At 35.8% G+C, this 25,098-nt stretch overlaps 1 protein-coding gene across 2 annotated transcripts; it reads left to right on the top strand.

Moving 5' to 3' along the window:
• Window positions 1-4,338: 4,338 nt before the first annotated feature.
• On the top strand, window positions 4,339-21,250 carry LOC100888027 (centrosomal protein of 55 kDa). 2 transcript variants are annotated; one of them, XM_003726330.3, is made up of 8 exons: window positions 4,339-4,465; window positions 6,547-7,176; window positions 9,071-9,373; window positions 15,308-15,532; window positions 16,377-16,604; window positions 19,128-19,253; window positions 19,994-20,107; window positions 20,666-21,250. In XM_003726330.3, the coding sequence occupies exons 2-8, from the start codon at window positions 6,574-6,576 to the stop codon at window positions 21,017-21,019; spliced, it is 1,953 nt and encodes a 650-aa protein (XP_003726378.2). In that variant the 5' UTR covers window positions 4,339-4,465; window positions 6,547-6,573; the 3' UTR covers window positions 21,020-21,250. The 2 variants fall into 2 exon arrangements, with proteins under 2 accessions (XP_003726378.2, XP_011676997.2); XM_011678695.2 differs by having other exon boundaries at window positions 6,552-7,176; window positions 20,666-21,249.
• The last annotated feature ends 3,848 nt before the right edge of the window (window positions 21,251-25,098 follow it).

The following is a 25,098-nucleotide window of genomic DNA, read 5'->3' as shown; positions in this document are numbered from 1 at the left end:
CATCGTCATAGCCATCTTCATCATTATCATCATCATCGTCGTCATCATTGTCATAACCATCGTTGACATCGCCATCATCATCATCATCATCATCATCATCATCACTACCATGCATCACCACCACCACCATATCGATGATGATGATGCTTATGATGATGATCATCATCATTGTCATGATTATCATATACGTCATGATAATTATCATCAGCCAGACTGACAGCTCGCCAGACAATGGATCTCGTTGGTCTTCTGACAGCTTTTTATAAGGGTCCGCTAGACCGATATTTCCGTTTTCTGTACTTGCAATCTCACGGGTCTATTTAATTTCCCAATTATCGTTATGATCAACATTATGATCATCATTACCACTACCATGCACCATCATCATCATCATCATAATAATCATCATCCTCATCATCGTCATCGTCGTCGTCGTCGTCGTCATCGTCGTCGTCATTGTCATCATCATCATCATCATAATTATGTAGAGGCGCTGTTGTCCAGAGGATAAGTCTCCGTACTGTGGACCACAACGTAAGGGGTTCGGATTCTTATCACAGCACTAATGTCATTTGGCAAGACATTAATCTACACTCGTCACACTCCACCCAGGTGATGTAAATGGGTACCTGGCAGGAATTAGTTCGAGCGCTGTAATGGTAGCCATGCTAAAGGCCTGGTTATAATAATGGAGCCCTAGGGGTGGCAGTGTGCCAGACAGCCATACATGACGCCACTATCATTACTATTATTGTTTATAATCATCATCATCGTCATCATCAAAGTCATCATCATCATCGTCATCATCATCATCGTCGTCGTCATCATCATCATCGTCGTCGTCATCATCAACATCATCGTCTTCGTGTTGTTTCCTTAAAGCTAGAATCGGAAAGTGTGTGAGACACTCCATCTTGGGCGGTGGAGAGTCGGGGGGGGGGGGACCACCAAAAAGGGCACTTTCTGTAGAAAAAAGAGGTACTTACAAAGGGAAACTTCAAAGCGAAAATATACAATTGTTAGACATTGGAATAGACCCTTATATCCCTACATCGTGAGTAGATTATCAGGGATGATTTCATTGTTCGTTCCTCTCTTTACATGGTCCAATATACTGCTTAAGCAATCATTCTTTTCAATTGGATGTGATGGTCTGAATATTTATTTGCGAGAGAGTAAGGCAAGCGAGCAAACATTTTAAGATTTGAAAAAGAGCACGTATTAAATTAAAATTCATGATTATCAGAGGTGAAAATGGGGCACTACTCGCATCTAATAAGGGGCACTCACCAGAGGTGGAAAAGTGCACTTATGAGAACGGAAAATGGGCACTTATTACAAAGGAAAAGGGGCAATTATCTGAAGGAAAATGACACTAATTAAAAAGGATAGGGGTCACGTGTCAAAATAAAAGGGGCACTTATCAGAGAGTAAAAAGGGGCACTTATTACAAAGTTAAAGGGGGCACTTCTCAATTTTTAATAATGGCACTCACTGCAGATGAAAAGAGGCACTTAAAACTGTCAAAAAAGGAACACCTCTCAAATTTGAAAAGAGGCTATCAATAGAAGTGAAGGGGCACTTATCAGAGGGGGTATTGGGCATATCTTGTACCTGAAAAGGGTCACCCACCTGAAGATGAATAGGAGAACCTCTGAGTAAGGAAAGGGACACTTATTACACAAGAAAATGGACACTTGTCGAAAAAAGGGGCATTTTAATAAAACATTTATCAGACGTGTAAGAAGGGGCAGTTATGAAAAAGGAGCGGCTCTTATCTTAAAATGAAAAGGGGCATTTATCAGAAGGAAAAAAAGGGGAACTTATTAGAAAGACAAGGGGGCACGTGTCAAATTAAAGGCTGCGCTTATGAGAGGTGAGAAGGGGCACTCATCAAAGATGAAAAGGGGCACTTATCAAAAGGGGAAGGGCACTTCTAATAAAAGAAAAGAGCACTTGTAAAAGAAAATGGGCACCTCTCAGATTTGAATAGGGGTAATTACAGAACATTCATTTGCATTCCTTTGGAACTCGTTGTATCATGACTGTACACATCTGTTTCTAAATTCACTTTTTTAATTCACTTTTTTATATCGTAAAAAATGTTATTTTGTAATCAAAGCATACGTTGGTAGCTGAATTCAAAAATCATAATACTATATTCGGTCATCCCGTTACTCGAATATGGGGATCTCGTTGCCCAAATATATCAATATTTGGATACATCGCTGTCAAATAGAAGGATATTTTGGCACCTCGATGCCCAAATTTGGAAGCACTCAGGAACTTCGCTGCCTAAAATCATCATGTTTCCAAATGATATGAGCGAGCGAAGAAAAACAAACACTTCATCCCTGAATTGTTATTTCTTAACATTTCGTTTTCACAACATTGACGTTATTCTAAAATGTAATAGTAACTTCCCCTCGCGGCACCCCATAGGGATGTCTTGCGACACCCTGGTTAAAAAGCGCTGCCATAGACGATAGACGATATTTTCACTAAAAATCATAAAATGACAACTTGTTCATACAACGATGCATAATATTAATACAGTTTTGCTTTTCATAAGTATCAAATACCAAAAGTATATTTAAATTGAATTATCTCTTTTTCTCGTATGTGTAAAAAATGACTATTTCGTACAAGAAAAACGAGAAAAATCGACAGAGTGATGTGTCAACATTATTTTTCAGTGAGATAATAAAAAGCATGCAGGTAACTCAAGAATATTTCTTACGAAACCTCGTATCAAGGTTTTCTTCCCCTCAAGATTATTTTCGAAATGAAGGGAAGGGGGGGGGGGGGGTTGTATGACTGTAACATTTGCTCTATATCATCAGCTGTTTGTTCTTCTAAAAGTAAACCTTGACACCAGTTACCTTACGTAGTTCCCCTGATGTAGACATATTAGTGGCGTATCAAAAAAAGTGGATGGATATAGGGGGTCGACAAAATTATTTTAGTTTCCACTTATGGGGACGGAACAACCTGATCAACACAATTTTTTTTTTTTATCTTCTCCATGCAGAGAGGGAAGTGGAATATAGAAAATAGGAAACCAAGCGAGCCATGTTATGTACACTGCAAGTGGTGAATGTTTTATCTCTTTATACCAGGGGCGGGATGTGGGGAGGGGGGGGGGGGGTGGGGGGTTAGCGCCTTTCTATATTTATTACACCCCGTAGCGCCACGATGTTGATGAAATGTGTATCAAAGGTCAATTACTCTCACATGATATTGCGCAAACATTAAACTTGTCGCTAGTGGATGTACATGTCGCAATACGTAGACGATAGGGGGCGTGGGATGACCAACATAGTATATATTGAAAACGTTTGAAGACGTGATGGGGGCGGTGATGAAGGGGCGTAAAAGCAAATATACGAACATTAGGGGATGCTGACGGTTGTTTGTTTGTGTTCCGTCACATTATCACCCTTGATGCGTTTAAAATAAGCCAGTCTTAGTTGTGATTGTCGGAATATATATTTTAATGATATTTTTAATGGCTCAGAAAAGGACTAATAGTTATTGCAAAAATGATGTCACTCAATTAATCCTGCTCTAAAAGAGTCACTACCTGTAATAGCCTCATCATCGAGTCCGATTGAAATAATAATAGAGGCGTATCCAGAAATCGAAAAGCGGATGCAGTAAACCGCCTTAAAAAAAAAAAAACAACAAACAAATTATTATTATTATTATTATTATTATTATTTTTTTTTAAATTAATTTATTAATTAATTATTATTTTTTTTGGGGGGGGGGGGGGGGGAGGCTTGTCACAGAATTTTCTGACTTGTGCCCCTCTGCCAGAGAATCCTGGATCTGCCAGTGACAGCTTATTTGGATTTTCTGATCATGACACGATTAATCTTCAGAATAATTAAAGATACTTGAAGCCCCTTATATAGGAATTCTTGTTTTCGAGGTAGGTCTACATGTACTAGTACTATTAAGAGCATTACATACAAAGATAATATAATAAGGTTTAAATGTATAGTCAATAGATGGTATTTATGAGTACATGTATAATAAGCTATATTAAATCATACTTTTGTTGCGCAGTACGTAAAAGGGGCAATGATTATAAAAATGACAATGAAATGTTCCGGGAAATAACCAGGATGCACGCTATGATTACCATCATAAATATTAGAACAAACGATTTTGCTGATGAATGAAATGCTTCAAGTTGGAGAATAGAAACGTCTAGAGCGGCCGCGAGAACTACCTGCAATATAATGGCATTGCGTCAGGGTATTCCCCTCGCCTCGTTTGGCGTATGTGATGACGTCATGCATCATGCAAGCAAGAGCATCGCGCTTCCTGCCTAGCCTGTGCACTACTACTTGCATTCCGTATTTCTGCGCCTTGTGTGATGGCGGCCCACTGATTGTTGACCTGGCTACAGATCCAGAGGTCTGACGTTAAAAGAGAAAAATAATAGCATTCTGCATTGGTAAGTGGCAAAATAACCAGCAAAATAATGCCTGGGAATGATTAGCAAATTATACTTCTACTCTGCATTGATCTTTGCAGGTTTACTTTGAAATATCTGCTGAAATTTGATGACTAACGGTTTGTTGGCATTCGCAGAAAAATGCCTATGTTGTGTGTCATAATAGACCCTATGTATGTGTAAGTGACTAAGTCGTAACTATCGGTATACGAATTATAACAGAAACGCAAAGTACTCGGATAAAGTCAGTAGTTCCCTAACAAGTTATTTAAACGAAAGTACACAGACGTATATTACATGGATTAATGGATGTTTGTCACTCAAAATAAAAAGGTAAAACGTAAGATTAAGTCTAGGAACTAGTTTGTCTTGTTAAATTTTTGACTGAGAAAAATATGACCTTGACACATTTGTATCTGCTGTAGGTGGTCTCTAGTAGAGTGATTGGTATAATTATCTACTGCATATTATTTATCTACTCTAATTAAAGTATGGTCATGATTGATCATTCGATGTTACGTGTATGTTGTACGTGGTATTTCATTAAGAAGTGTCAGACATATCAGGCAAATTCTCAGGACTACAACTACAACAAGCACAAGACAGGCATGCATTTTTTTACGTAGACGACGGTAGATCTAAAAGTATGTATCACTTGGCTTATTTTTTTAACAAGTGTGCAAAAATACAATCAAAGATGATCAAGAAAGGAACTTAAGACCAAACTGATCAGAGCATGTAAAGTATAAAATAAAAATGATAATAAAAAAAAAGAAGGATGCAGCTTTGTTTGATACTGTGACTGTATATACATGTAGGTGATTTAACAGTAACCTTCAACCTAAGCAGAGAGAGAGTAGAAAATAAAGATTGAACTTTTAAAGAAGTTACAGGAAAATTTGTTATTAGAAAATAAGAAAATCCTGGTGCTCTCATTCTTTAATAGTGTATACACTGTACATACATACAGGTGTGTACATGTAAGTGCTATCGATGAAAATCTGTTAACTGTAAACTTTAGTACATAATTTGTTAGGATGAAAGCAGATAAAAGTAAAGCTGTCCTGTGGTACATGTACTGTATCTGAACTTTAGATTCAATCTGATAGAATAATTTGTTTTTCTTTTCAGTTTACATTATCAAATGTATTAACCTTGTGAGACTTTCACCATTAAAGAAAAGTAAATGTAGATGTACAAATGTAAGTTGCAAAGGATTTGCAGTTACAGCACACATCTAGGCCTACATTGTACTACATGTGCATGTATGTATCTGTAGATGAAGTCGGGCTAACTCGGACCAAAGGACAGCTCGGCCCAGCTGCAAAAACGGTCAGTTTTTGCAGGTTTAGGGTTAGGTTTAGGGTGCGGGTACGGGTAAGGGTTAGATTTAGGGTTAGGGATAGGGTTAGAGTTAGGGTTGGGGTTAGGGTAAAATTAACAAAAATGACTGTTTTGCAGCTGGGCCGAGTTGTCCCGGAGGCCGAGTTGGCCCGGATTTCTGTATATGAATCCTATATTATGATTCAGATAAGGCAGAGAATCAGACATACCCTGGATAAACAGCACGTGCATGACATGTATAAAGCACTTTGTGATGGGTGTGAACTGCTGTTCTGTTTTTGTACTTGATCCTCTTCAAGTTCTCAGACTTTATAGTGTTTGTCTTGGATAAAAGCCAAGTCAGATTATAGTGAGCTTAAAAAAAACCCCAGATTATGTGTAAACTGTACCTTTTGTCGAGTGAGTCAATTAACTCTTCAAGGTTTGACTAAGCAAGGTGGGGTCCGAGACTCCGATTGTAAGTCTCGGTTTCAGAGCATTTTTTTGTTTAGGCTTAACCAGGGAGTGTCCTTATGACTGTACATAGATCTTAGTCACAAAGTTCCTGAAACTTTTAGAAAGATATAATATAAATATTTTGCAGTTGTTTGTGTGAGTATCATCCATGAAATACACCAGTGATGGTGCATGACTGAATATTGGAATATTTTCTGGATGGTAGGATTTTATTTTTCCCAGTGCCGTGTTAAATCATAGGATACTAATCTATTTCTTTTATTGAATTTTTTCTTTTAAAGTACAGATAGAAACGTTCTCTTATAACGATGGCTGCTGCTAATGCATCGCCAGTTCACCTCGGTCGGACCCATGGCCAGGCCCAGCAGCGAATTCAGACTTCCGGAGGGGTCAACGCCAGTAGCGGCCAACACCCATGGTCAAGCGTCCCACATCACCTTCCGGGGGTCAACAATGGGACCGTCATGCCAGGCTACAGAAACAGGGACCCATACGTAGCGGAAGATATCGACATGTACGGCCCAAGTAGGACTAATTTCCCTGGCCAGCAATTTCAGCAAAGCTCACCGGAAAACCACAAGGTGACCCAAAGGCGCTCGACGAAGCGATCGCAAAGTCCAAACTCAGATGAAAACTATGAGACACATCATCTGAGGGTGCAGTTAGGAGGGTTAGGGGTACTTCAAGAACTTCTTGAGGATCAAAGAAACGAAATTAAAGATTTGCAAGGGTGTTTGGAGTTGGTTGTAAAAGTCACAGAGGAGAATGGTGTTTTTGTGGATCCGGCTTTGCTTGACAAACTTGATAAAGTGAGAGTGGGCAGTGTTACTTTGTCGGAAGCTCAGTGGTCTGTTGAACTGAAGAGACCACCTCCACTATCGATGCTGACACAAGCAGATGGAAGGGACCAAGTAAGGAATTTTTTCTTTCTTTTTTTCTCTTTCTGTTTTACGAGTGACTGATCATGAGACTAAACAATGGACTGTTTCAGTTTAAAAATGAAACATGATTGTCTTTATGTTTCATTTATAATTTGGCTACCTTTCAAAAAACTATTGTGAAGTAATGTTTCATTTAATTTTTTGAATCAATTTTATAAGGGCTGAAAGCAATAAAAATGAAATGTTTCAATCATCTGTCATCATCTTACTACATGTATGTACATGTACATGTATGTTCATTTTTGGAAACTGAAAATTAATTTATTTTTAATAAAAAAAACCTCCAAATTTGGAGGGATAATTTTCAAATTTTTCATGACACATTTTTGCGAATACAGCAGCTCCAGTTTGATTACGTATCATATAAGCCCTGTTTTAATTTTAATTTTTATTTAAAAATTGTGAAGAAATGGGTATTTTTATGTATTGCCAATTTTCTTGGAATAACAGGTAATTATTTATCATAAGTTTCTAGTATCAGTTTCACTTCCTTCTAGCAATTTCATATTTTTATTAATTAATTCCAGGATCTCCAATGATTCTATTTTAATTGATTTCTCATGTTAAAAAATATTTGTTCAAATGTATTTTTAAGCAATCCTAAAAGCTGTGGATGCATGTATTTACCCTCGCAAATAATATAATGCCGGGTGTTTTTCATTTATATACAGTATATATAGTTTTTTAAAGATACATGCATGTAAACTGCTTCAGGTACAAGTACACACCCCTATTGAAGAAATTAAAACCTAGAATATCTTGTATTTTTTTATATTTCTTATCAAATTTTGGCGGGATGACATGGTTTTCCCCAGCAAATTATTCATAGGGGAAGTTATCATGCGGCGAGTAAATGGCAGTTTAATTTATTTTTTTTGTGCGCAGATGCGTTGCATGTTTTTGTTATCTTTCAAAACATGCGATCTGCTCATACAATATAAATGAGCTGTGGGAATTCCCATTGGGCAAAGTTCATGTTATTAAGTTAGAGTACATAAATGTTCACCTTGTAAATTGTAAATTTTTAGTCTTAACTCAAGGCTAGAGAGGTATTTATTTTAATCCCAAGCTGTGTTGTTTTAGCAGAGTATAAATCAAAAATAATTATTTTGTTTTAATCAAGGTGATATTTAACAATAATAAGCAACCATTCACAAACTGGTGAAAGATGAAATCAAAATGTCTGAATTTACTTTTTCCATTAGCCTAGAAAATGTTTATGTCTGCTGGATCACTTCCTCTCTCACCAGAGACCAGACAATAAGAAAGAAAGGCAGACATTGTTACATTCAATTGTGATGATTTTTTTACATTGTGGTTTTCAAAGCATAACAAAAATGTGTCTAAGCTAATATCATGCTACCCCCTGTTATTACTTGTGCAATCATGATCGATATGATTGTTTTTTTAGGCGGCAAGCAGACTTGGCAAATGTGCCCTAAATGCATTGTAAAAGTTTACTATAGAATATAATAGAACCCATTTTTTCTTCTTTTTTTACACCTTTTGTCATCAAAGAAGAACTACGTATCTGACTATCCAAACAGACAAGACATCCACATATTAGTACCCATTATGTTTGAAAATTACGATAAAAAAAAATGCAGTCCTGTATGAGAACACCCTTCATGCTAGGCTGTCATCCATTGACGTCAACCATTTGTAGGTTTTACAGTTCTTGAGCATAAAATTTTAGAGCTAAAATCAATCAAACTTATCGAAGTAAATCAGATATGGAAATTGAGAATTCAAGTATACACCAAAATTAGTGTATTGGCCAGTCAAAATGCTACTGGTTATAAAAGTGTTTGTAACAAAAGAAAGAAGGTGATTCTGAAACATGAACATTTTGCTTGACCCACAGACTACAAGATTAAAGGAGCAGCTCAAAGCCAAAGACAATAAAATCCAGAATCTTGAGAAGAAAATTATTGAGCTGCGGGAGGAGCTTCAGCTGTCATCGGATGAGAAGTCACAGGAGATAGCAAGGTTACAGGCTCAGCTCCATGTCTATTCCGAAGATGGCCAGACCTCCAAGAATCTTTGCCAATCCTTGACAGGAGAAGCAGAAGTTCTAAGGCACAGGCTTCAGGCCGTGATCAAGGAATGTCAGGGACTTACCTCGGAGCTAAAGGACTTCAAGAGGAATAAGCTCCCCGGTGGTCAGGTAAGTCTCAACTACAAGTTTTATGCTTATTTAGCTTTCTACGTATAAGGGCTATTTGTTTAGTGGGGGTGTCTTTTTAGTCCTGTCCCATTGTTTCTAATTGCACAGACCATGATCAAGCATTGTCAAGGACTTGACTCCGAGCTAATGATCTTTGAGTCAGTGCGAGTTGGTTGATCGTTGACCGCCTAGAGGCAATTTACAATTTGCGGTATACAAACATCTTATTATTATTATCATTAATCTGAATTTGTTCACCCTGGACCCGTTTCCTCACAAAGCCTTTTTCCAATGACAAATGACAAAAATCAGTGATAAATCTGCTGATAACCAATCAGAAGCAAGGATTTCACTAGCTTATAAAACTGTCATTTGTCACTGATGACTGAAGTTTTGTGAAATGAGGCCCTGGGCATTATTTCACTGAACTATCAGTAGTGCGGGTTCCCTGAGATAACTTTGATATTTCAATGGGATGTCGGTGAACTCGTAATTGCATAAAAAATGCTTCATGAAACACTGCCCTGAAAATGACACAGACGGATGCCCGTCGCACGTGGGCTCTCCAAATCTAAGTCCAAAGACTCCAGACTACCAAACTTTCAAAATGTTAACAAGGTCCTCATGCATGTAAACCGTAAAAATTGATTATACATGTACCTACATGTACATGTACGTACAAAAAAAGAAATTGTGCAGCTCTGTGTACTGAAGTTCATACAAATGGATTCTTGAAGCTTTATTCTTATTTCATTTGATTCAGTGTTACAGTAAATGAGAGCTTTTAAACAGATATCTCGTGTGGTTTAATTGCCACTGTGCATATGAATTCAATATTTATATAAAACGATTGTCTACTTCAATCTATGTGAACTATTACAAAATACGAATCTTGCTGTGTATTTTAAATCCTGGTTCTGAATTTTGATCAACACTCATGGTTGATCAGAAATTTAAAAACTGAAATTCTTGTTGATACATGCAGATTTTGATGCGTATGGCTTCAGAATTCTTGAGTATACCTGTTATCTACTCCTTTAATCAATTGATTGTGACTCACATATTTGTTTTTGTTGTCAGAGAGAGATTAGTATTGCGCATAAATGTAAAATACAAAATTCCCCTATATTGGTAATTCTAATCATAATGGTAATCTGTCAACATATGATGCCATAAAAATGTGTTTGTTCATTACATGTTTACCATGCAGTATTTAAATGAAAAATTAGTCTATTTAGTAAGACCAGGGACTTGGGTCTCCCAAGTCCCTGGTAAGACCTGATACATTTTAAGTGGGACTATTTCCAATGCATAAACTCTCTTATTTATCTGGATACCAACATTTTATAAAATGCTTGAGGAAACCCAAGGTATAATATGCAGTATGCCTGTATTTTTCAATTTTCCCTGCATTTTAATATTATTTACAGTAGAATGAAGCCAATTTTTTTTTAACTAGGTCTCTGAATAAGACTAGCAGGTCCGTGATGTGGCAACTGGCAAACAATCAATCCACTAAGCAGATTTTTTAAAGTCCATGTCACTGCCAGTGCCAGCACATAAAACATTTTTATCTTACAGTGTATGTCTCTCAGAAAAAGTGATAAAACAACTATTACAGCATTTTTGTACACAAGTATATATATTACAGCATAGACCTACATTTGTCTATCCCAGTATAGACCTACAATAAATTACAGTGCATTTAAAGAACAGATAAAAGCATATATGGAAATTTGATGTACCTTTAATAATATGCTACAAACACTCTCTCATATTTTTGTTGGTATTCTTATGTATTTGGGGAAATTGAAATCTATTCCCAGGCTCTAGCCCTGGCAAGAATATTGTTTCATTGAATCTACACCTTTTCCTTGCTACACGCAGCTGCAGAATCACTGTGCCATTTTTAACACTTTACTTTGAATGTCCTTTAATACAGTAGTGTAATGGGGAATTCCCCTCCATTGTTCAAGATTAAATTGGCATATGGCCAACTGTACAGCGTATACATGTACTTTGTACAGGGACACGTTATATACACATCGAAAGTGTACATAATATTTCATAGAACAATGCCACATCTACAACTAATATATAATGGCTTTCCATTGGATTGTTTAAAAACAAATATTATGATGACCTGGAAACTGAGGTGGTGTGGAGAGTCCTAGTAGAAACAAAAGAATAGTCATACTTTTTTTTTAATGCTATTGTTATCCACCTTGATAGTATTATTTAGATCTATATCAGAATGTACATTGGTTTAAGTTTGTCTTGAATAATCTCATTTTATTGGACATTCCCAGGGGTTTAAAATTACAATCCTATTTATTAAAAAAAATAATCCAAAACAGAAAAAACAATAACTTCAAATTAAATCCAAAGAGGGGTCCAGTGAATAACTACATTATCAAAACAATATCTTTTAAACTGACATAAATTTGTCAGAATCCTTTTTGCTTTCACACATGTTAAGGTTCTTGGATAATTTCATGATTAAAATGTACTTCTGGGTTTCTGCAAGTTGTTACAAAGGGTACTTTTCTTCAATATTTCGTAAGAATTGCACATGTATTATTTTCTTTCAAAACAAGTCAATAAGAAGTTTGTTTTTGGGCTTGTAGTTCCTCATTTTTAGGGATCTGCCTTCAGCATATTTTCTTTTCAGCACCTTATTGTTGGCATATACATATCATTCCTGCAACTGGCTGATTACATCTGTAGGTAACTTCTCATTAATATTGCTGCAGAACTTCCTCATTTAAGTTAAATGAACCATATCCACAAGGCATTCAATCAGTGTACTTTGCTGGGTTTCGTAAGAGTTGGAGCCTGGCAGTGATTTAAAGGATACAAAATGTTAAGGATTTCCTTTTGGCGTTGGCGTGTGAAAATGTGATTGTTAGGGTTGGTTGTGTGGTTACGTGGCTATGATTTGAATCACTTGTTTGTGAGTTTCCTGGTTCCCGTCCCAGCTTGTTACTGTATCTACATGTAGCCAGTTCTTGGAGTAAGTTTATTTCCCTCTTACTGCTAGGTTAGGTAAGACTTTTTTTGAGTAGATGAGTTGATAGCAGACTTCCAAAAACTAAGAAACCTTAAAGTAATCTGCTGGGATGGGATATACTTTCCAATGGCATCAATTCTTTATACAAATTTGATAAAGCTTTAGGCCTCTTTATCTCTCCTGCCGTTTATGTAGGTATTACCATGGATGAAAAAGCCTAAATTGTAGGCATCAAACCACAAAAGGGAAAAGAAGAGAATTATGATGACATCTTTTCCTGCAATAAGCTTCTTTTTTTTTTCTTCTTCTTTTTTAAAAACTTCATTCAGGTAACCCAACGCTAAAACAAAAATGTTTCCTTCAAGCTACATGTTCAAATTAACTTTTTCTTTCCTTGTTAGTTTAGAGACGAGGAAATGTTTTTAATGATTTAGTTGAATGACATTCTGTGGTATTTTTGTTATTTCCTGATTATTTTTTTCTCAGCCTCAAATATAGAACTTCAAAATAAATATTTTAATGATATCATTTTCTTTTTAATGAAACCATATGGAATTTTAATAATCAAGCTAGAGGGAATGACATTTTGATTTGATTGTATCTGAGGTAAGGGATTTTTAAAGTTATTTTTATATCTATTTATTGTTTTCAATCTTTACTCTGATAATCTAAACAAACTAACCAAAAAACCTTTACCATATAAAGGTGCAATAACAAAATTGTGATGATTGGGTGATTAAATAGTATTTTATGAGTATACATGTCTATATAAACAAGGGTAATAGGGTTAGTGATTCATTCTGACATCAATTGTTCAAACCAAAACCAACTTGGATTACTTTGGTTAATTTGAATATTGAATCACCAGTGACTGGTTTTTACCAAAATACAGGTGAGTAGTCTTGTACATGTAACATCTGAAGAATTTTTGCAAATTTTATAACTGCCAACTACTCTTCTTTTTTCCTGAGGAATGATTCCTGAATTTTTTGACCTTCAAACTCATACTTTGAACCCTTAATTCCTCCCCCCTGAAAACTTGTAAAAAGATATGCAAAATAGACTGAATTCCTAATTTTGCCATGCGAAATTTGAATTTTGTTTTCTCTGAAAGCTTCAAATTTGTTTGTAGTGTAACTAAAATTAAATGATTGGTCAGGATATCTCCAAGAAATTTCTGTTGTAAATATTATTTATCAGATCATGGGGGAGGGGGGGGGTACAGGATTTAGGGTTAGAGGGGGAATGATTAGGGGCTGATCAGTACAGTGTTATACAGTTTCAAACACAAATTTATTCTATATTTGATATTGAGAAAATTTAGAAAATGTAAAATAATAAAAAATACTATACAATAGGTTTATGGTTGCTCCAAGTGACAGAGAGGGGGGAGGATTGGGGAGTCCTGAAAAGAACTGTTAGTAATCTTTCTTTCTTGAGTGTGTGTGTGTAGTCCTGAAAAGGACTGTGTATAGTCTTAAAAAAATATCTGTGAAATAAGATATCGTCGAGTGAACCCTTATGCAATGAAATTCTTAAGTCCAGGGAAAAGTTTTGAAAAACCCGGGTGAATATTGAAGTCCTGCAATTGTTCATGAAGACAATTTGTGCATGACTCTCGAGTTTTGACATGAATACAGCAATGATTAAGTGCATGATGCATCATTCAATTGAGCAATTGTTTCAAAAGTTCATGATGACACTTTTGACAGTACTTGAAGATTGGCCCTGAACGTATCAAGTTAACTGCTTATCAGTTTCGTCACAATCCTCCCATGATGCAATGTACCTTGTTCATTATTGTACTACTCACCAGCATTGCGTAAATTCAGTCTACTGCCCCATTGACTTTCATTGTTGCCAGTTTGAACTTGTGACATGTTTATTTGTTAGTTATGGTGTTGACAAATAAGTCACATGGTTTTGCGTAGATTAAATGGCAGAAGATTCTGGCAGATTGCACAATCATTGGAAGTGCTATTGAATGACAAGTACAATGTATACAGTACGTGTGGATTACATGTATATCATTCAAAATGCCACATGAACCACATGTGATAAAATCCTGATGCGTCATAAAAAGAAAAATCCCTAGCCATCCGATATAATATCTAAATTAGCAGTGATGTAATGTTTGTGTATAAAAGACCAAGCATGTATTTGATTATTCTGATTCTGTTTGAAGGAACGGTTAGTCTCAGAATATTGTAAGTCTTCTACATTACGTGTCTCTTTTTCTGATGATATTGTATAAAATATTAATTATGTTTTGAGGCATAACATTAGGCCTTCATGCATTATCATGATACACATGCTACTTGTATTAAAGTTTTTATGTGATTGTTTCGTTTGTGCTAGTTATTAACTTGTTTTAACAAAATCATATTGTGTAATACACATTTTATTTATGATACTTGAATACTAGAAAAGGGTGCCCATCTACTGTTCATGATTTGATTAAAATGAGTGTGATTTCATGCTTGTTATTTACAGGTTGACTCCACATCAGATATGATGGACAACCCAGTACCCTAATAATCTAAACATGCAATTAATTCGTCGCTGTTTTCACGAAGTGACGGTAGTGAAAAAAAATTGCATTCACTTTGCGTGACGATTTTGCTCACTACCGTCACTTCGTGAAAACAAGGACGAATTGGTTTCAAAAATTGAGTATTATGTGGAAAATTCCTTGCATCTTTCTCACAGGTTTAATCCACACCAGGTTTAACTGACAACAAAGACAAATACATACTTTGTTTCATGACTGTAGTATATAGTGTAAAAGATCTCCTGCTTCTTTTTTACAGGTTGAGTCCACACCAGGCTTAATTGACAACACTGAAAACCTTACTGTATTAAAATACATACTTTGTTTCATGACTGTTGTATAATGTAGAAGATCTCCTGATTGTTTTCCACAGGTTGAGTCCACACCAGGCATGATGGACACCCCGGTGAGCGTAGAGAACCAACTGAAGATCACAAAGAGACAGCTGGAGCAGCTGGAGCAGGAGAAGAAGCAGCTCTCCGACCAATTCAAGGAGGTGACCAGGATGAACAAACGTTGGCAGAGGTACAGTCAGCAGCAGGATGTGGCCAAAGGAGAACTGACCCAAACTAATACTGATTTGAACAACAAGAATAAGGTTAGTTATAACTTAAAGGCATCATTTAACAATGTTAAATCTGAGATGCACGGCCCTACATGTTATCAATGTCTGTGATATGGTGTAATATTGAAGCTCTAAAATAATCGCGCTTCAAAATGATTTAGTGCCTCAAAAAAGTAAAAATCTTTGAGTGACCAGTTATACCATACTCGTTTAACAACATTAGACTGTAGTGTTATGAAATCGTTTGGCAAACAGTTTTCAAAATTTGTAATTCCAATCATAAATATCTTGATAATCGGACAGGCGATCGGCTTGTAAAAGTCAGGGGGTTCCTGACTGACTTAAAGGTTTATAATTATCATTGCAGCATGAGCTAAATCCAGGATTTTGTTTCAGAATCTGAGAAAAAGTTACTGAATCCCTTTAATAGCTTGTGGTACAAAATTAATATTGTCCTCCTTTCCATTGTGATCATTCCACAAAGAAAATATCTGTCCCATTTTGTAGAAATGAATCGTATATGAAACTACATTTTTTCTATGCAATAAATTTCCTCATAATAAAGAGCTGATGTATAGTGATGATGGACAGTCCTTCTGTCAAATGTGGAAAAACATCCTCTTATGGAGATGGTTCCAAATATTGAAAGGAAAGAGCAACAATTATACACAGATTAGCCTTATCTTTGTTGTAAACAGAACTTCATTAAACGAGTAGAATACTCTATAAGCAATGAATATTTTTTGTAAATAACTATTGAATCATCCATAATTTGAAAACATAAGCGGACTGTTCTTTTGCTTTTGGCTTTGACCTCTGGACCGTACAATCTTCAATACAGATTTTTCTTTTTTGATGACAACCCCTTTAAATATAGGTCTTAGAAGTGCAGTGCAGAGACTACGAAGAACTGATGAGCAAACTTCAGAGACAGAGCCAGGAGAACGAGGATTGTACGAGACACCGACGCGTCGACAAGACGGAAGCGGCGCACAAGGACGACATCATCAGAAGACTTCAGAAGGAGGTCATCGACCTTGAACATGATGTCAGGCAAACTAGGCGAGACAGTAGGAAGTATGACACTGAGGTCGTGAAACAACAGGTAAGGAAGGCTTCACTCTAGTTATTATTCCTACTGAATGGTATACCTATGTACTTTAGGTTGGTCCAACGTACATGTCAGAGATGTACAAAATGTAGGTTTAGGGGTAGGGTTGTGATTGTGTTCTAAATGAATGTAGGTTGGGGTTTATAGTCATAGTGATTGGTCCAAACTTAGTGTAGGAATTTACAGCCGAGCAATTGTCTTCAGAGCATATATTTATATTGTGCATGAGAAATAGAAGAAAAAAAAGAGAAATAGAAAATATTCATATTATTCTATATTTAATTAAACTATTTATACAAATGTCATGAATATTCATAGGATGATGAAAACAGTTAGCAGCTTGATTTCTAAAGCACATTATTTCTGATTATACAAAGCACAAATTACTATTAATTCCCAGACTTTGGCTAAACCATAAAGAGATGCTCAAGCATTTCTTCCTATATTTTTACTCCCATTCATTACATATCTGCCGAGAGTTGCAAATGCAGATGAATGCTTTTTTAGAGGACTTCACCGCCTTTGCATGGATTTGAACCCAATATCATGGGGTCAACAGTCCCATGACTTAACCACTAGACCACAATAGATATTACTAATATCCTATATCTCCCTAGTGAGAGTATGTTCAAAGGGGATTTTCTTTTTTGCACAAACTTTTTTAAAATACTGAATTGAGGTCATCTGTTGTGTGACTTCAAGAGCAAAATCATAAAAACCCTGAAGTATCTTCCGTTATCACTTCCTGCAATGAACCACTCACTTCCACACTTTCGCAATGTCTTTTTCATCATTTCAATATGATTAGTACATGGGTTTACTATCATTTACTGACAAAACAAAGGATTTCATGCAGGAACAGTAGTTTATTATCTGAAAGAACAATTTGGAAACCCTGGAGCTGATACAGCTGTGTTAATGTGCAGAACACTTTCCTGTAATAAGTAACAGATGGTCACGCTTTTGTTCATTGTTCAGTGAAAGAGTGTTGCATCATTTTATGGTTTATCAATTTTTACAGCAAAACAAGATAATTTAATCTGTTCAGGGCCAGAAGGGCATTGTGTGAAGTACATGATTTAATGACCTTCTGCGGGCTCCAAACCCGCGATTTGAAAAGGAAATCTCTTTCCTGTCTGGCATGACATTATAAATTATAAGTGGATGAAGCTGTGATTGTATGGAGCACTACTTTCTATGATGAGGAATAGATAAATGATCTTAAAACAATCTGATACCCTATTTGATTGAGAATAAAAGCGGATCTGCTTTGAGAAGCACTCAATGACGTTCGCGCAATAAATCACATCGTGATCATCACTCTCACTAGTCTCAGTACAAGGCAGTTCAAGGTTGCTTCATTTTATCAACTGAGAACCCGGATAATGTCAAATTTCCTATAAGAATCATGACCTATAAGACCTTATTGGACCAACTGCTCCCTACATGTAGATACACCCTCGTCCTCCCCCTCCACCACCCCCTCCCCCATTTCAAAATCCTGTATCTCCTTTGCCGAATGCACACCCACATTGTACGAACAGGATCAAGACTAAGTTACACTCGTGCATCATACTTAAGTGAAGTTCCCTTTCCCACGTGCAAGATTTTGAGATTTTAATTCCTCTCTAGACACTACAATGATGCCCCATGTACATTTACATTCAGTTTTTAATGAATGGGGGATGTTATTCCTTCTTCTTGTCATTGTATACAAAGGATGTTTACATCCTGGTTTAAAGTGCAGTGTTTTCCTTGAATCAAATACCACATCCCATATTGTATTTGATTTATTTATTATTATTTATGGGGATATCATTGGATATGAGAGATTGAGAACAGCAGAGAGAAGAGAAGTGAAGAAAGAATCGTGTCAGTGAACTATGGAAATCTCATGGGACTTTCCATGAAGTACATGAAAGGAAATGTCAATATATACAGCAAGGAAGCATCCTATACAATAATGTTTATATTTAAACATTGTCCTTTACATTGTCCAAGTGTTGTCTGAGCTTATTTCACAAGAGCCATAGGATATACTTGTAGGTTGCAGTACAACAATACATTTCGGGAAAACTTAAGTACAACACTTGTAAAAAATGAAAAAATTTATATATTTCTCTCTCTCTCTCTCTCTCTCTCTCTCCCTCTCTCTCTCTCTCCCTCTCTCTCTCTCTCTCTCCTCTCTCTCTCTCTCTCTGTCTCTCTGTCTCTGTCTCTCTCTCTATATATATGTTATATAGAAATATTACATTTTAATGTTGTAATCAAAGCATCTCAACATTATTCTGAAAAAAGAATTACTGCTTTGGTTTAAAAAGAAAAAAGTCTAAAAGTAGCTGTAATGTTTTATTTCTGACACAAAAACATGTTCAACAGTATAGTCGTTTTTCACATGGAAGACCCGTTAAATTCTTGTCAAAGCAGTAAATCATGATTTGGTAACGAACATGTACGGTACATGTATTATATCTGACTCTCAAACATAAATTTATGATTACTTTTTTCTTGTTACAGCTCAAGCAGTATACTGAAGATTTCCAGAAAGAACATATCGAGAAGGAAAAACTGAAGAGAGAGAACGCCATCTTGAATAGGAACTCCGTGGAAGCTGAAGAACTTGTCCGCCAGCTGAGTAAACAAGTAAGTCAAGTCAGGGGTATCTAGAATTTTAATTATAATAATAATAAAGCGCTTATTAAATGCATTCCGGTCACTGAAGAACATTCCAGCCAGGTGCCATTTTACAGATGCTCACAATGTTCGCATCCTACCGGGTACCCATTTAACACCTGGGCGGAGAGTGGCAAATGTAGATTAACGTCTTACCAAAGAACGTTAGTGCTGGGCTGGGGATTGAAGCCCTTACCTTATGGTCTACAGTCAGTGACTTATCCACTAGACCACAACACCTCTACATGTTTTGAGATAGAGTGGTATTAGTAGATAAAACTCTGGAAATTTGTTTATGAACATGTACAAGTACAAGTACAAGGCCCAATTATTCTTTTATGAGATATTTGAAATCGACTGAAACTTTGGCTGTGCACTGCCGTTGGTTTCATTTAATTTAAATAAAATGGATTTGATGTTATAGTTATTTGATCTGTTTCTGTTTGAATCATTCAAATATTGCTTTTCTTTTTCAATGTTATAGACAGTATACAGTAAACAACATTATTTTGAATATGAAGATGATCAAAAAAATGCAATGTTATTGATTACTACGGTATGAGAGGATAGTGGATAACCATGTTTTTAATTTTAAAAAAAATTTAAAAAATCAAAAAAATCTTGGTCCTTTGAGATTTGCGTCCCAGTACATGAATATGTACAGTCCAAATATTTGTTATGCTATTTCATTATGTTTGCTTTTCTTACAGCTTGATTTGGCAAAGAGAGAAAAGCATCAACTTCAGAGAGAGAACCAACAGCTGCAGGCAGATAGGAGAATGAATGCTGGTTACCTACATGTACTGCCAGATAACCTTCATAGAGTAAGTATTCCTCAAATTTTATAGAGAGATACCAGCTAAGGTGGTAATAGAGTACCGAAGCTGTGACGTCATAAAAATCAATTTTTAGAATTTCTCAATTTTTTCTTCATATTCCGAAAGAACATGAAAAATAATGTCCAAATGTCGAAAACCAATTGCATATGTTAAGTATTAGCTGAGATATGACCCTCTGAATAAATATACTCCCCATATGAACTCAGTGTTATATGCTCTGGCTCCTAATGGTTAGGAGCCAGAGCATATAACACTGAGTTCCCGTAGGACATATATTCATTCAGATGGTCATATCTCAGCCAATGCTTAACATATTCAATTGGTTCTCGACATTTGGACATTATTTTTGATGTTCTTTCGGAATATGAAGAAAAAAATTGAGAAATTCTAAAAATAGATTTTTTTATGACGTCACACTTCACCACTCTATAGAACCATAGTCATTTCACAATGTATGGCATTGTACTGCACCCAAGTAATCTTGCTTCGTCTTGATTTGATGACTTCATTCATGACATTCTCTCTCTCTTCTTTATTTAACAGGAGAGGAGAGAACTGACTCCCCATGGCATGGGTCAGAATCACTCGGTCATCTCGTTGGACAACTTCCCCACCCTGCCCAAAGACGTCCAGCACGACGGACCCTTCAACCACCCGCACTCTGCCCCCTCCCGCTCCCTTGGCCTCGCGTCCCTCTCCATGATCTCACCTCCCATCTCTCCTCCCGTGCCATCCCCATCCCCATCGGACAAAGACTCGGTGGACTGCGGGGTGAAAGGTCAGAAGTCGTCCTGTAGCGACGAGGAGCCTCTGCAGTGCCCTCGATGCCTGAGGGAATTCCCTGTGGTGAAACATTCAGATTTCATGAGGCATATAGAGCAGTGTCTTGATCAGTGATAAAGCCTTGACAGGTGATGTAGGGAGAGTACTTTGACAAAAGGAAGCAAGAAACATCTAAAATCAATAAAAATTGTGTTGGAAATGACTTCACCTCTATATTGCGATCAAGTTTCCAAATATCAGTCACAAATTTAACTTTAAAAAATATGTGACAAATTTCACCTGTAGTGTGCCTTCCCATATTCATTTGTATAAAATCCATTTTGCTGTAGTTGATGATAATCATGATCATCATTAGCCAAAATTCTTTGAAAAGTACCAAATTTGAGAGGTTTAAACTGCCTGTGGTAATGTAAAGGATAATATAACAAAGTATTAAGGACTAAAAGTATGCTATGTTGTTCTACATAGACGAATCAAATTTGTTTACTCTCTTTAGAGATACACTAATCATTTGGAAATGCCCCTTGCTCTAAACAAATGAAATGTTTGAGATTTATGCATTTTGTTTCTTGCTTCCTGTTGTCAAAGTACTCTCTCTACATCACCAGTAAGCCAGTCTACTCTGACGTCCAAGTTGATGATGAGGTAAACTAGTTTTCAACCAGTCACCATGTGTGTATTGTCTGGATCTAAATTGGCAACACTCATGGTGAAATGAAAATACCTAAAGTAGTCTCTTTAAATAACGTATAATCTGGTAACAGGCAAAGAGAGAATTTTTTATAGGAATGAATCTATTTTTCAATGCTTGAAACTTAATGTTAAATTCATTGGCATTGATATGTGATGTATGGATGTATGTTAACAATAATTAAGAGTGATATAAGGATTGGGAGAAGCCTCTGAAACATATAAAGAGAAGAAAAAAATTAGTTTGTGGAATGAGAATAATAGTGGAATATAAAGGGAAGGGATAATCAGACTTATTATTCTATCCGGCACAAGATTAAAAAATTGCTATCTTATTTGAATAGCATGTATTAAAATGCCTTTTTCATTCATCAAAATGCAGTCAGTTTTTCCAAACCTGACAAAAAAGGAATAAGTAAAGGATGAAAGGGGGGAAATAGTCCACATGAATTATCTGCTAATATGTACATTGTTGAATTCTCTTTAGTGTCAACTCTTCAACTTTATTGTTCTCTATCACACTCTTTACTTTTAGGAATTATGTATGTTTTTACAACTCTTCTGGAAGATTGTTATTTTAGTCACTGCCAATCAGCATTTGTAAATCAGAAAAACAATACAGATATAAAAGTGACATGTATAAGGAAATGTCATATAGCAAAATGAGCATACATACTACAAAATGAATGCAGTAATTCTGAATGCAGATAATTCTGAATGCAGTTAATTCTGAATGCAGATAATTCTGAATGAAGATAATTCTGAATGCAGTTAATTCTGAATGCATTTAATTCTGAATGCAGATAATTCTGAATGCAGTTAATTCTGAATGCAGATAATTCTGAATGCAGATAATTTTGACAGCAGAGTTATTTTTGCTTTTGAACATTTCAACATTTTTGACAAAATAAACTAAGATCTTGTCAAATGGCTGAGCTTATAAGCATTATATGCTGCTTGTAAGTGTTGGCTTGCATGGTGATGTAGATATACAGTAGGCTTGCGGGTGCACCATGTGCGAGAGAGAGGGAGAGAGAGAGAGAAGATTGAGGACTCTCGGTAATCTTTCTTGAGGGTGTGTAGTCCTGAAAAGGACTGTTTGTGTAGTCTTGAAAAAGACTGTTGGTTATCTTTCTTAGCTTATAGTTCTAAGGAGAACTATAGCGCTTGGAGAGGATGAGTGGCGGGAGTGGCGGGAGTGGCTCAACGTTTTGAACAGGTTGACTATCCGTCGTCATTGTATCAAACTTGCAATTGCACTTACGTTTACGTCATTGTATCCTATTGAAACTGTCTTTGATTTATTGTATATATGTATTTGACTTTGTTCACTTCAAAGTAGTGTACATACTGACTTTTACCACCAAAGAAAAGACTGACCATGTTCTGCTAAAGTTCAATCGGACACTGGATTTAAACTTGGTCTAAATTCTAGTTAAACAAAAGGATTTAGACCAGGCTCTTGCTTTGCCCTTCGTTAAACATGACTTAGGCCCTGTGTCTTAAAGTGTACCAATCACTTGAAAGATAATTTGTGTGTAAGTAGAATGTGTAAAATCAACCTACGAAAACTTATGAGCTAACAGATGAGGAATATGAAGAAAATAAAATATAACTTGAAACTGCGCACACAGAACCCAGGTACCCGTTTCACAAAGCCTCTTTTCAATGACAAATGACAAAAATCGATGACAAATCTGCTGATAAGCAATAAAAATCAAAAGCTTATAACAAAAACTGTCATTTGTCACTGACTTCAAGTTTTGTGCAATGGGGCCCAGGACAGACTTTGGTTAATTGCCATGCACAGGTGCGTTTAGTAGTCTACTCACTAGGCGCCTTAATTGTAATTGAAAGTGTATCTAAACTTGCAAATTCTCTTTACAGAAGTGATATTTGAAGCTCATTTTTTGCAACATGGAACTACTAACATACAAACCAAAATTATTTCTGTTGATTGGTATACTTTAATTAGTAAAATAAAGAACTTCAAGTGAATGAATCGGTTGCCGCATTTGTTGCATGGCGTGCCAGGGTTTTTGTGAATCAGTACTAGAAGTATTCTGTGAATTGAAATGTAAGCTCAGGTTATGATCCCTGTAGTTAGTTTAATAGGAGTAGATCTAGTGAAAAGGGCTGTAATATTCATGTATGTAAAGGTTTCGTTTTTACTTCCCCTAAAACAAGGAGCTAGTGTTTTCATGGAAAATTGTCTTACTTACAAAGTGACAATTTTACAATGATGATCCTGTCAGTGCAGTTGGGGACTAATCGAGCCTGAAATTCATCTTCTATCCAAAAAGCAGGCTTGCAAAAAACTTGAAATAACAAATAGAAATTGATTAGATGTGATTAGATCAATCAAAGTGTCGTTTCATCTGTGTTAGATGATAGATGAAGAAGCTAGAAAGATATGAAGGGGCAACGATTTTATTAAACAGGAAAATTTATTTGCGAGTGTTACAAACTAGGCAAGATACGCTTTCTCATACAAACCATTTGAAGGAATTGTTTATCAGTGGAAGGAAAGCCATTACTATTCTGGAAAATCTTTGTTCGAAGTTTTAATGATGTACGTAACATAGAAATATTATTTCCAAGTGTATGTCTGGTGATTTCTTATCGATATGCCAATCAGTCTCTAAAGAACTTCAAAAGTTGATTTTGTAATCTTAGGTCCTCTCGTCTGTAATGGTGATTAATTTTTCCAATTTTATTTCAAGCAGTGTAAATATGTATATCTATAATTGCTCACAATCAGAAATGGCATGTAAAACACATGTAAATTCACCACTAAAGAATCAGCTTATTCTAAATTCTTCTGAGTTTTTGTGTATTATTCAAACTTTAATTCTGCACCACTATAAAAATAAGGGTTACTAAACAGTTTTATTTTATGTCAATATCTGTATTATGTTCATTCATATACCGCATATAACATTTATAGAATTTATTGTGGACAATTTTTTTTACCCCTCTTCTTGAGCCCAATAGCAGGCCCCCTCCCCCTCCATTTATGTAATTGATATAAACATGTTTATCCTTCAATATATATTCAAGATGTATCCTTTGTATTAGATCAGGTTTAGGAAGGTTTTTATTTTTATTACATTATGGTCAAATAAGACCTAGGGAATCTCAATTATAAGGCTTGATAGCTTTTAGTTTTGAAATATCTAAATATGTTTATGATTATTTGTATGCCCTGAATTATTTGTAGTAGTATTTGGCAAAACCTATTGATAATTATTGTTTTTATTACTCTTAATCATATATTGATTTACATATAATGTGGTTATAAATCATAATAAATATCTATATAATATGAATACAAATGCACATACAGAATTATCTATGTCACTAGCCAGTCCCTCTAATATTGTATCCAATTGCAAAAACTAACAATGCATAAATGGATAAACTTAATCTCATATATTTTTATATGTTGTACATTTCTTTGTCAGATGTGTGGTTTAGAAATTGAATCCAATGACAGCTGTAAT

Source organism: Strongylocentrotus purpuratus, unplaced genomic scaffold, assembly GCF_000002235.5.
Source record: "Strongylocentrotus purpuratus isolate Spur 01 unplaced genomic scaffold, Spur_5.0 spur5_contig_847, whole genome shotgun sequence".
Classification (NCBI taxonomy): Eukaryota; Metazoa; Echinodermata; class Echinoidea; order Camarodonta; family Strongylocentrotidae; genus Strongylocentrotus; species Strongylocentrotus purpuratus.
The sequence above is the reverse complement of the archived record's forward strand: the minus strand, read 5'-3'. Positions and strand labels throughout refer to the sequence as shown.

Coding starts and splice junctions, on each gene's coding strand:
- LOC100888027 (XM_003726330.3), top strand. CDS start 6,574: ATGGCTGCTGCTAATGCATCGCCAGTTCACCTCGGTCGGACCCATGGC. Junction 9,374..15,307: donor ATAAGCTCCCCGGTGGTCAG/GTAAGTCTCAAC, acceptor TGTTTTCCACAG/GTTGAGTCCACACCAGGCAT. Junction 20,108..20,665: donor TGCCAGATAACCTTCATAGA/GTAAGTATTCCT, acceptor TTTATTTAACAG/GAGAGGAGAGAACTGACTCC.